Raw genomic sequence first — 12,409 nt, 5'->3', positions numbered from 1 at the left:
TGGCGGGGAAATTTTGATTGGTTGATGAGAGTTCGGTAACTTCCGGAAATCCGGTGCATGTCGGGTTCGTTTTCGTGTGGAGGATTGTTCTTCTCTGTACCTGCAACTTTTAAGTTTTAAACAATGGCAAATCCGAAAAATGTAACGTTATCAAATTTATATACTGATTTAAATAAGTTCTGTCAAAGTGGAGAATACGATCGGGCCATAAAAACTGCTAATAAGAGTGAGTAGGAAACGCAATTTCGTTCATTCATCGTTAAGCCTTGGCGTACCATATGATGCATGCTGGTCGGAATTTGTAGGCTAATCCATTCTTTACTCTTCATTTACTTATAAATTAGTTTTGAAAGAATCTCCCGATGATGATAAAGCTTTTCACTGCAAAGTTGTTTGTTATATTCAGTCTTCGCAGTTTGATGAGGCTGTAAAAGTCTTGGATAAAAGCCCTAATTTATCCAGGTATAGAGTTAAACATAGTACCGTTAGAGACTTGTAGAGAATCAATGTAACATAACATTGAAAATTCCGTTTTAAGCGACTTGGTGTTTGAAAGAGCTTACTGTTTGTATCGCCTCAATCGCGTAAATGAAGCCTACACCCTTCTAAATGAAGTTCCAAACCCATCTTTTCGAGTTCAAGAGCTACTTGCTCAAGTGGTAAATTTAGTAATTTAATAGGGTAATGGCAGTCCTCTGCCTTTGACTGTATTAAGGTCTATGGGCAAATAACATGGGGTGCCATTAGTCTATTTACTCTTGGGAAGCTCTGGGTATAAAAGCAATGTTTTCATAGCTTTACAGGCTAGAAAAGTATAACGAATGCTTTGATACCTATCGTAGCCTGATCAAAAACTCTGAAGATGATTATGAAGAGGAGCGAGAAACCAATTTGGCTGCTGTTATTGCTAGCCTTACAGCTGAAAAGGGGCATAGTGTATGTTGCTCAGCATAGATTTAAATCACACAAGACATAATTGTAATTTGAATGACGAAATTTTAGATTAAAAATGCACCACAACTTAGAGAACATACTTATGAACTATGTTATAACAATGCCTGTGCTCTTTTGGGTCAAAAAAAGTACCCAGAGGCCATTGGAAAGTTGAAAGCGGCTGAAGATCTTTGCAGAAAAACTCTAGAAGAGGAAGACACCCCTGAGGATGAAATTGAAGAAGAATTAGGCATTATTAGGACGCAATTGGGTTACACCCATCATATGCAATCAAAAGTTGATCAAGCTTTGAAACAATACAACTTAGTTTTGAAAAATAAGTAAGCGTTCTTCAAATCAAAACTGCGGGAAACTTCTTAATCAACTTTTCATTCTAGACCCTCTGATGTTGCTGTTATTGCCGTAGCTTCCAACAACATTGTTGCTATTAATAAGGATCAAAATGTCTTTGAATCAAAGAAGAGAATGAAATCCGCAATCGGAGATAACATGGACTCGAAACTGACTCTTAGTCAACGTTGCTCCATTGCTTTAAACAATTGCCTTCTGTCACTCCACACCAATCAACTTGATTTGTGCAAGAAACAATTGGATAAGATCAAGAAAGATTTTCCAAAGATTTCTGCTCAGGCTACTCTTATTCACGCTGCTCTCTTATGCCGTGAAAAGAACACTAAAGAAGCTACAGCCATTCTTAGGGTACTAAATTGAACTTTGACATCATTATTCTGTTTTTAAAACTTATCTTTTCAGCAATATGCAACTGAGAATCCTGATCAATCAACTGCAATTTCTTTTACTTTGGTACAATTACTACTCTTGCAAGGACACGTAAATGAAGCCTGCAATGTTTTGAAGTCTTTAGGGGATGTTTCCAAAAGTCTAGGAGTTGTAAGTTTAAGTTTTTTAGACTAATTGACTTCTAAATTAATTATTAATTAATTAACCTATCCTATTTTAACCCCCCCCCCCCGTAGATCTCTGCTTTAGTTGCTTTGTATTTGAGTCAAGAAGATAAAGAATCAGCTAGTGCAGTTTTAAAAGAAGCAGTGGCTTGGTATAAGAAAAACAAGGTGCAATAAACGAGTAACACTAATTTGGAGGGGATTTTTGTGCTTTAGTTTAATTCTTATTTATTTTTACGTAGCCAAATAGCCCAGCTTTTCCAGTTTTAGTCCATGAAAGTTCCCAATTTCATTTGAAACACGGTGAAGCTAAAGAAGCTGCTGCTCTTTTGGAAGAACAGAGAAAGTGGGTTCCGGTTTTAAAACAGGGTTCATACAAACCTGGAAAACCTCAGGGAAAACCTGGAAAAATCAGGGAAATAAATAGTTGACAAAAACCTCAGGGAAATTTCGAATTTTTAGTAAAAATCAGGGAAATTTGTGGCAAACAGGGGCCGAGTAATTAAGCAAAATGTAAACAAACATACCCCCTCCATAGGATTAACATTACACTATACTTTGGAGGCTCATAACTCTGGTTATATTAGAGATACGGGGATGTCCTTTGAGTATGTTATAGTCCTATTTGCCCCCCATCCAACCATCCTAAAAACGTAGGGCTACGACAAACAGGGGCCGAGTAATTAAGCAAAACGTAAAGAAACAAACCCCTCCATAGGAAATGCATTAGACTATACTTTGCAGGCTCGTAACTCTGTTTCTACTAGAGATACGGGGATGTCCTTCGAGTATGTTGTGGTCCTATTTGCCCCCCATCCTCCTTCGTTAAAATTTGCACCATAGGATACTTCATATACGGGAAAAACCTGGGAAGTATATGGGGAAAAACCTGGAAATCTCAGGGAAATTTCAAATTTGTTTTCCAAAAGTTGTATGAACCCTGGTTTAATATCCGATTATTTTATTTGGAAGTTGATTTATTTATTTTGTTACTTTTCTTCTCAGGGCCAATCCAAAAGATCCCAAAATTTTAGCTCAACTCATTTCCGCTTATTCTCAAATTGATCCCAAGAAAGCTAAGGAGTAATTTAAAAAATAAAAATTTAATTCTTTTCACCGTTACTTTAATTTTATAGCTTTTTGTGTTTTAGGGTCAGCAAAAACCTTCCATCTATTGAAGAAATTTGTGAAAAAGTTGATGTGGATTCCTTAGAAACTGCCAGCTGGACAATGGGAGTGAAATATATCAAGAAAACTGGGAAAGGTGAACCAAGTCCAGCTACACCAGCAGCTAATACGGGAGGGGAGCTCATCCTCAAGAAGAAAAAGAAGAAGAAGAAGAAGGGTAAATTACCCAAGAACTATGACCCCAATGTTGACCCTGATCCGGAAAGATGGCTTCCAAAACGAGAAAGAACTGCTTTTAAGAAGAGGAAAGATAGGAGAGGTGCCGGAGCTGTTGGTAAAGGAACGCAGGGTGCTGTTAGTGGTGCTGCAATGGACAATTTGTAAGTATTCCACTTAGATATTCATTTGTCAGTCAGATATTTCTTTGTCAGTCAGATATTCCTTTGTCAGTCAGATATTTCTTTGTCAGTCAGATATTTCTTTGTCAGTCAGATATTTCTTTGTCAGTCAGATATTTCTTTGTCAGTCAGATATTCCTTTGTCAGTCAGATATTTCTTTGTCAGTCAGATATTTCTTTGTCAGTCAGATATTTCTTTGTCAGTCAGATATTCCTTTGTCAGTCAGATATTCCTTTGTCAGTCAGATATTCCTTTGTCAGTCAGATATTCCTTTGTCAGTGGATATGAATTAAATTTATATCCTTCCCCCAACCAATTAGGGATATAACCAAAGGGACAAATCCAACATCTCCGCGTCCTGGTCAAGCAGCTCAAGGTACTCAACCATCTCCTAAAGGACCACGTCAACAGAGACCCCAACCAGTGCAAAAGAAAAAGAAGAAGAAAGGTGGTAGATGGTAAAAAATATATATAGGTAATGATATCATCCGACTTTATAATAAAAAAGAGTAATCAAATAAAACTATGAAATTAATTAATAGATTGAAAATTGTTGGTTAAGTTTATACAGGGTTCGTACAAAATTTTTGGGATGGAATTCCCTGACTTTTCCAGGTTTTCCCTGACTAAATTCCGCAAATTTCCCTGACCATATGCAATAACTTACAAGGCGTAAATATATAAAAAGTCCAATCTAAATTCACTCGAATCATTTTTGCACGAGTTGTCATTGTTATAAAGATAAGCCAATTAATTCGTTTAAATTTAACCAGAAGTAAATCATAAATAACCAGAGCGAGCTCCGCGAATTTGGGGTTCTGCTCAAGTCTCAGACAACACTTTTTTGGTCACCCTTATACTGTTATCCAGACTATCAATTTCCCACCAATATATTTTTCCCTGACTTTTTAGGCCCATTTTCAATTTCCCTGACTTTTTAGGCCCATTTTAAATTTCCCTGACTTTTCCCTGACCTTTTAGGCCCATTTTCAATTTCCCTGACTTTTCCAGGTTTTCCAGGTCGTGTACGAACCCTGTTATAGAAAATTCAATTCAGACGTAACGTAAAAGTTTCATAAAACAGATTTTTTTTATTATTGTTTCATATAATTATAGGACCTATCAATATTGTACTACCAAATTTGACTTAATTAGTTTTAACTTTAATTAGATTATATACCCACAAGTGCCAAATATCAAGCACACTAATCAAATTTAACGCAAAAGGCAGGCTTTCAATCCAAATTGAACAGAATTGCAACAGAATCAAAAAACCCCATTAAGTTTGATTTTTTTACGTTATTATTGACAGGTTTCTTATAGCCATATAAAAAGCTTTTTTATATATAATAATATTATTAATCTAAATGTAACATCTCTTCGGTAAACCATTATTTAATTAGGAAAGGTTTGTTTGTTTTGTATATTTCTTAGGGATCAAAAATTATCGGAGAGTTATGTCACTGGGAGGGAGATTAGAATCTTGTAGAATGATGAATTTAATTTTAATCTAATATATCCTTTCTTGTTTTGAATTTGTAATTATGCAAGGCCCCGTTTCTTCATCTCCTATAAAGAGATAACAGTTTTTAGTTGGGATTGAGAGTCTCAAAAGCCTTTAAGGGACGAGGGAGAACTTACCTCTAACATACACGCTCCCATTTGTGCGGGTGATCTAGTCACTATAGCCCCGCTATCTTCTAAAGCTTCTATCTTCTGTTGAGCTCCTCCTTTACCTCCTGCAATAATGGCACCAGCGTGTCCCATCCTACGCCCAGGTGGGGCTGTTAAACCAGCGATAAATGACACAATAGGTTTGGCATTTGCTCCCTGTTAAAAAAACTATTTATTAGTACGTTGTTTTCAACCTCTGAAGGTGTTTTTTTTTTTTGTTACCGAGTTATGTTTTTTCAAATATTCAGAAGCCCCTTCCTCAGCTCCTCCACCAATTTCTCCAATCAAAATAATTCCTAAATTTAAATTACATTTTAAAGAATTAATTATACCTAACTCGTTAAGTAAGGTAGATTTTTTTTAGCCACATCGTAGTATACAATGAGGCTCTTAGTTTGACCCGAGCCGTAGTAGTAGTAGTAGTAGTGGCCGGAGTTTTCGCTGTCGTTATCGTTATATTTTAGCTTAAAAGAAACTCGATAGTACCTAAACCCACCAATAGGGGTAGCTGAGCTCTGTTAGAGATTTTATTTTAATTAAAATTTTTTCACGTCGCACCCGGGTTGCTGGCGCAGTAGACAGAAATTCTACCACTGAACCATAGAGACTTTGAACCCGGGTTGCTGGCGCAGTAGACAGAAATTCTACCACTGAACCATAGAGACTTGATAGAACAGTAGAGTTTTTATCCTTAAGTTTATCTCTAAAGTGTGGGGGATAGGGGGGGAGGGTACCTCTCTATCTGTGGGGTCGGATACTTTTGAATTTTTATCTGTGGTGTCGGACACTTCTGATTTTGTTTATTTTAGGTTTTTATATTCATTTTCTTTTTTTTTCTACTCATTAGGGGTAGGGTATAGAGGGGCTATTCACTCGTACGATGTGGCTACTATTACGAGCCTTTGGGCCGTCTTGTTTAAATATACCCTTTGTTTCTGGGTCTTTGAGGAAAACCTCTAAACAATCAATAAAATCTGTTCCATTGAAAGGATCACCCCCAATTCCAACACATAGTGTTTGTCCTAATCCCACTTGGCTAGTTTGATGTACAGCTTCGTAAGTCAAAGTGCCAGATCGAGAAACAATTCCAATTTTTCCCTTTTGATGAATATGTCCAGGCATAATTCCTATTTTGCACTCTCCCGGCTTAATTTTAAATATACATAAAGGTAAGAATCTCCGTGGATATTTTTGGGCAGGTTTTACACATCCCTGTACCTTAATTATACCAGGACAATTAGGTCCAATTAAACGTGACTTAGATTGTTTAACAAGACGTTGTTTGACTTTAACCATATCTTGCTGAGGAATTCCTTCAGTAATGCAAACTATTAATGGAATTTCCGCGTCTAAGGCTTCCATAATAGCTGCAGCGGCAAAAGGGGCTGGAACATAAATGACAGTTCCGGTAGCACCTGTGGCATCTACTGCCTAAAGATATTATTAGTTAGAAAAATGTCTCCGTGAGGTTTTATAATTGAATATACCTCCTTGACGTTATTAAATACTGGAAGTCCCAAGTGTGTTTTACCACCTTTCCCCGGTGAAACTCCTCCAACCATATTAGTGCCATATTCTATAGCTTGTTTGCTATGAAATGTCCCCTTTTAATATATATTTAAGAATGACAAGTTAGACAGATGCTTGTAAAGGAGGAAGAAAGAGGTCAATGAGCGAGCTTACTTGTTTTCCCGTAAAACCTTGACAAATAATTCTACTATTCTTTCCAATCATTAAATTTTCCCTAGTTTGGGTATAAACTGTTCGAATACCCGTAAAACGAGCAGCGACTGGAAAATTTAGATAAAATATAGGGGTCCATTAGCTAATCAATTAATTTTAAAGGGTGTCACTGACTTATCTGATAAGATTTCAAGTTATGAAACTATCTTAAGTACTCTTAATCAACTACTAAGTTTCAACGCGTCATATTTCAATTCTAAGAATTATTAATTTTTAATTTTGGGTTGTAGCCATAAATTTTACACTATATTATTAGGTGTATTTTATTATTTATAATAGTTTTTGAAGGTCAGGCTTTTGGCATATAATGTAAGCACAAGCAGTGAAGATCATTCGGGCAAGGGCATTAGGGGACTACCCCAAAAAGTCTTTCTTATTAGAGCCAAAAGGTTAAATTAGCCCTGATTATTTTTATATGGGAGTATTAGCATCTTATATTTGCCATAAACTAGTTATCTTTGATATAGGGAAGTTAATAAACATGTAAATTAATATTTACCAGCTGCGGTTTGAGTGAGTACTCGCATGGTTGTCGCCATGTTTAGGTTTAGCCCGGCCCCGGAAACAATTTCGCTGAGAACCGGCTTCCCCCCCCCCCTCCCTTTCATGGGGTAATTTGCATATTTGTTGATTATACACGCCATCTATTTGCCAAAATGATGTAGGGATTGCGGAACGTCGTCAATCTGCCAGATTCTCGTTACACTCAAACGTAATAAATACTTATAACCATTTCCAGAGCTATAAAAATAAATACCTATTTCATTCTTAAAGACTACCTTAAAAGTAGCTTACACCTATTCATAGGTAAACAAGGTTTCTCTATTAAGCCCAAACACGTGTCAAAATCAATTCGAATTAGCAACAGCTGTAACACCCGCCCCCACTCTATTTTCTAAAGCGCTGATTGGCTTAGACCATTTTTCTGCAACTTTTCTTTATTCCGTTCATTTTATTGGATAAAAACATATTTTGACATTAAAAATATTTAATTACATTTGTAAAATGTTACCTGAATTTATTAATCTGTATAGCCCCCCTTATAAGGTGCTCTCAAATTTATATAATTAGACATAATTAGTTTTTTTTGAGCATCCCCCTCGATCTCTGGGGCTTTTGCCGCCTTTTTTTGGATGCGTTTCTGCAATTGGTAGTTTGGTCGGTTACGTCACTTCTGACCCTCTCCCAGATTCCCGGGCCAATCTCCTCTCAGCCGCCATTTTTAAGCCGTCGATGGATGGATGAGGTATGTATTGCAGGGAATCCACCCTAATTGTTTAACTTTTAACCCATTTAATAATTAAAATTATATTGATTTTAACGAGGAATTAACCACTAAAGTTATTTAGAGGTAGTTTTAGCATGGTTTTATGTAAAAAACTGGTTATTTAACGATGGAAATTACGATTGGGAAAGGTTTATATTTAGGTGATATGATTTTTAATAGACCGCCATAAAGTTGCATTAGGCTTAAATTATTGTCTAGGCCTCTAGGGTTGGGGAAGACAATGGCGTTGGCTTCTTCTCGCCAGCTCGGCATTCAGCCGTCATTTTAGTACTGAGCATACTTCGTTAAAATTTCATAAACGATAATGAAGATTTAATTTTATATCCAATTTAAATTAATCCTACGCGAATAAAATAAGAATTAATTGTTATTAGGAAAATTATTTTAAAATATGTGGACAAGTCTGTGATTTTTCCAAAATTTCGTAAGTGGTGGGTAGGCATTGGGGGAGTAGGCAAGGCGAAGGCGTTCGTTTGCCCCCCTCGACACCACCGTCCGCCGCTGAAGTTTCGTAAGAGCGGTGACGGGCCGAGTGCCGACGGCTTTCGTTTGAAGACAATGTTATTTCGGAATCGGGAAGACAATGGGTGTCCCTTCCTCCTGACCGAACCGGCCGCCATTTTAGTTTAGTATCTCTTCCCATTCCCGCGCTCTCCAATTAACAAGACTTGGCTTGAATATTTAACGACGCTTGATATTATTAATCAAGGGTTTATTTAATTTTAACTGAATTTAATTAATTGTTCGCGAATAAAATAAAATATATATATTTTTTTTTCTTTAAACGGTTTTACTAATTTTTATTTCATTTTGAAAAGGTGATTGGTCCCACCTCATGGCGAACGATAACAAGTAACTTATTCATGGATGGATTCTGGACATGTCCAAGGACCATGGACGCATAAGGTAACGCGTTTTGTGTCCTCAATTGTGTCAAGGACTATTAAAGTCCAACTGATGTCGCGACCAAACTAAATAAAAGTCCAACTGATGTCGCGACCGAACTAAAAGTCCAACTGATGTCGCGACCGAACCAAATTAAAGTCCAACTGAAGTCGCGACCGAACTAAATTAAAGTCCAACTGATGTCGCGACCGAACTAAAAGTCCAACTGATGTCGCGACCGAACTAAAAGTCCAACTGATGTCGCGACCGAACTAAAAGTCCAACTGATGTCGCGACCGAACTAAAAGTCCAACTGATGTCGCGACCGAACCAAATTAAAGTCCAACTGATGTCGCGACCGAACCAAATTAAAGTCCAACTGATGTCGCGACCGAACCAAATTAAAGTCCAACTGATGTCGCGACCGAACTAAATTAAAGTCCAACTGATGTCGCGACCGAACTAAATTAAAGTCCAACTGATGTCGCGACCGAACTAAAAGTCCAACTGATGTCGCGACCGAACTAAAAGTCCAACTGATGTCGCGACCGAACCAAATTAAAGTCCAACTGATGTCGCGACCGAACCAAATTAAAGTCCAACTGATGTCGCGACCGAACCAAATTAAAGTCCAACTGATGTCGCGACCGAACTAAATTAAAGTCCAACTGATGTCGCGACCGAACTAAATTAAAGTCCAACTGATGTCGCGACCGAACTAAATTAAAGTCCAACTGATGTCGCGACCGAACTAAATTAAAGTCCAACTGATGTCGCGACCGAACTAAATTAAAGTCCAACTGATGTCGCGACCGAACTAAATTAAAGTCCAACTGATTTCGCCACCAAACTAAATTAAAGTCCAACTGATGTCGCGACCCGAACTAAATGAAAGTTCAACTGTGTTTTTGCCAGAACTTTACTCAACTGATTTCGTGATGAACTCTACTCAATCGAACACTCAACTGATTTCGTGCCTGAACTTTACTCCATCGAACTTTGACCCTCCAGATCTTTGACATCAACGCAAAAAGGTTTTTAACTTGGGTACCTGAGTGAGTCCTTGACATTTTTCTTGCTTGACACATTTTTTATCAGGCCATGAGAATAGGTTAGCACCTGTGCATGTTTGTTTTTTTAAACCCTACCGACTTCGTTATGGAACTGATCCTGCGAACTCTGTTCGGTTTGTTTTTGCGGGTTTATTTAGATAGTCCTGCGGGGCCTAGGTCTTCCGGGGTGCAAGCATGAGCGCTCTGATGTGGCTGGGGTCACCAAGGGTGAATTTGTTTAGTTAGGATAAGGTAGTTTTGAATTTGAATCTACACGTCAATACATTTAAGGTCCTTTTTAGTTTGAAATAAGTCTACAAATGAGAAAAAAAAAATCTTCAAGTGTTTGTTGTGTCAATTTATTTGGGGAACAGGGGATGGGAATAAATCGTGTTAGTCTATTGACTGTCGATTCTCCTGTTGATTTTTCTTGACATCCCTGAAGCCACGATCTGTGATACGACGGGCTTGATTCTAAACTATAGAATTAAGCGCGTCGCATCATAGATCGTGGATCCAGCGATGTCAATCGAAATCAACAGGAGAATAGATGGTTAATACCAACTTCGTTTTTGGAATAACGCGTTATCGAGAAAGTAGACGCGTCTCGATCGTAGTTTCAACTTTCAATTCATCGAGAACTTCCGAATCGTTTTTATCGATTCATCTATTTTCTTCTCCAATTTTTTTCCAATTTCTTCTCTCTTGATTTGGACACAATCATCCTTTATGATTTGGAAGAATCTTGCCTACAATTTTTTTAGAACTTAGCTAGGACCTATTACTTACCATGGTCTCGAGCTGTCCATGACTGGTGAACTGCAAACTGTTTTTAAGTTTCGTTTCCAGACTCGTACACTCGAACCATTAGTTACGTATTTTTTTAAAGTGTTTAATTTTGTATTAACATTTTTCCCAAAGCAGCTCATCAAAAAGACCTCCTAATGCGAGGCAGTAAGACATTTCAATCGTTGAACTTCGACCTCCGATTGGTTGAATTTAATAACCGTCGGAAACAGAATGGATTTAAATGTCGTACTTGTATGTTTTGTGTCGTGTCCTCTTGATAATAACGTTGAACCTGGTATTATTTGGTACAATGTTATTTTTGGGTGGACCCCCATTCCGTGGGGCTTCCACTAACGTTGGTCGACTTCCGGTTTGGGGTCATTGCTTAACTATCTCTATTTTTACTAACATGGGACAATGGGATCCACTGCACACTTCCCATCACCGTGGGAGTTGGATCCCGAGTAGGTGCCTACATACAATCCCTTTACTAACGCCTTTTAGTTTTAAGAATTTGATTACCGAGTAAAGACATTGTTTAATTGGTTTTAAACATTGTTTTGCTCAATGCGTCTATTTGTCCTATATGTTTTTGTAACTAAACGCGTTTGCTGTGACTTTTTGGGCGGGAGGGATTTTTGACTGACGCGTTTGCCGTAAATGATCGCGTTTTCGCTGTGAATAATATAAAGATTACTATGATTGATATTTATTATTACTATAATTAATAAAATGCATTTTTTTCTTGTGTGTAATTTGTTTATATTTACTTCCCACAGGTATCGCGTAATTTTAATAATATTTTTTGAGTGTTTATAGGTTGTCTAATATTTTTATAATAATATAAAGGTTACTATGATTGATATTTATTACTATTACTATTATTAATAATATGAATTTTTTCTTGTGTATAATTTGTTTATATTTTCTCCCCACAGGTATCGCTTAAACTCTTAATAGTTTTTTAATAATAATAATAATGTTATATTTTTGTGTGTTTATACTTATAGGATGTCTAATGTTTTTTTTTTCTCCCAACTGGTGTCGCGCACTAACCTTTCTCTCTTCCCACAGGTGACTCTCAAAGCCGTAGGATCTGCCTTCACGTTGGCGAGAGTCGTTACGTTTTACATTACATTTTTAATTACCTCTATTAAAGGGGCTGGTTGGACCGTCGGTCAAACAATTTTCCTCGTAGAAAGTTACCATATCGGGTGAGTAGAAAAGTAGAGGGACGACAGCCCCTTTAACCAGAGGAAAAAATTGGTCAGATTGCCCCTTTAACCGGAGAAAAAAATTGGTCAGATTGCCCCTTTAACCGGAGAAAAAAATTGGTCAGAGTCCCTTTAACCGGAGAAAAAAATTGGCCAGATTGCCCCTTTAACCGGAGAAAAAAAATTGGTCAGAAAACCCCTTTAACCAGAGAAAAAATTGGTGAGACAGCCCCTTTGATTAGAGTAAAAAATTGATAGACAGCCCCTTTGAAAAGGGGTCGGACAGTCTCTTCAACTTGAGAGAAAACCTAAATTTCTGATTTCATTGTTATTTTATTAAAAATGTACTCTAAAACAAACCAAATGATCCACGCACTT

The 12,409-nt window shown here is 37.3% G+C and overlaps 2 protein-coding genes across 2 annotated transcripts; one reads left to right on the top strand and one right to left on the bottom strand.

The window, feature by feature from the left end:
• Window positions 1–33: 33 nt before the first annotated feature.
• On the top strand, window positions 34–3,921 carry Srp72 (signal recognition particle 72). The gene is made up of 12 exons (XM_089838839.1): window positions 34–226; window positions 345–462; window positions 539–659; window positions 796–936; window positions 1,003–1,274; window positions 1,332–1,653; window positions 1,708–1,845; window positions 1,932–2,027; window positions 2,102–2,205; window positions 2,865–2,942; window positions 3,011–3,367; window positions 3,707–3,921. Exons 1-12 carry the CDS (start codon window positions 124–126, stop codon window positions 3,846–3,848), a joined length of 1,992 nt encoding a protein of 663 aa, XP_089694965.1. The 5' UTR covers window positions 34–123; the 3' UTR covers window positions 3,849–3,921.
• A 530-nt stretch (window positions 3,922–4,451) lies between these two features.
• Window positions 4,452–7,393, bottom strand: Scsalpha1 (Succinyl-coenzyme A synthetase alpha subunit 1). Its single transcript, XM_089838843.1, has 8 exons — window positions 7,303–7,393; window positions 6,744–6,850; window positions 6,548–6,664; window positions 6,279–6,491; window positions 5,987–6,206; window positions 5,283–5,356; window positions 5,028–5,216; window positions 4,452–4,955 (listed from the first exon to the last, which is right to left on the bottom strand). Exons 1-8 carry the CDS (start codon window positions 7,340–7,342, stop codon window positions 4,929–4,931), a joined length of 987 nt encoding a protein of 328 aa, XP_089694969.1. The 5' UTR covers window positions 7,343–7,393; the 3' UTR covers window positions 4,452–4,928.
• Between the last annotated feature and the right edge of the window lie 5,016 nt (window positions 7,394–12,409).

The sequence above is a fragment of the Phalangium opilio genome, unplaced genomic scaffold, assembly GCF_054372755.1.
Source record: "Phalangium opilio isolate 3A_F unplaced genomic scaffold, DU_Popi_V2 ptg000003l_1, whole genome shotgun sequence".
Classification (NCBI taxonomy): Eukaryota; Metazoa; Arthropoda; class Arachnida; order Opiliones; family Phalangiidae; genus Phalangium; species Phalangium opilio.
The sequence above is the reverse complement of the archived record's forward strand: the minus strand, read 5'-3'. Positions and strand labels throughout refer to the sequence as shown.

Coding starts and splice junctions, on each gene's coding strand:
- Srp72 (XM_089838839.1), top strand. CDS start 124: ATGGCAAATCCGAAAAATGTAACGTTATCAAATTTATATACTGATTTA. Junction 227..344: donor CATAAAAACTGCTAATAAGA/GTGAGTAGGAAA, acceptor CTTATAAATTAG/TTTTGAAAGAATCTCCCGAT. Junction 2,028..2,101: donor CTTGGTATAAGAAAAACAAG/GTGCAATAAACG, acceptor ATTTTTACGTAG/CCAAATAGCCCAGCTTTTCC.
- Scsalpha1 (XM_089838843.1), bottom strand. CDS start 7,342: ATGGCGACAACCATGCGAGTACTCACTCAAACCGCAGCTG. Junction 6,851..7,302: donor ACTCACTCAAACCGCAGCTG/GTAAATATTAAT, acceptor TAAATTTTCCAG/TCGCTGCTCGTTTTACGGGT. Junction 6,665..6,743: donor AAGGTTTTACGGGAAAACAA/GTAAGCTCGCTC, acceptor ATATATTAAAAG/GGGACATTTCATAGCAAACA.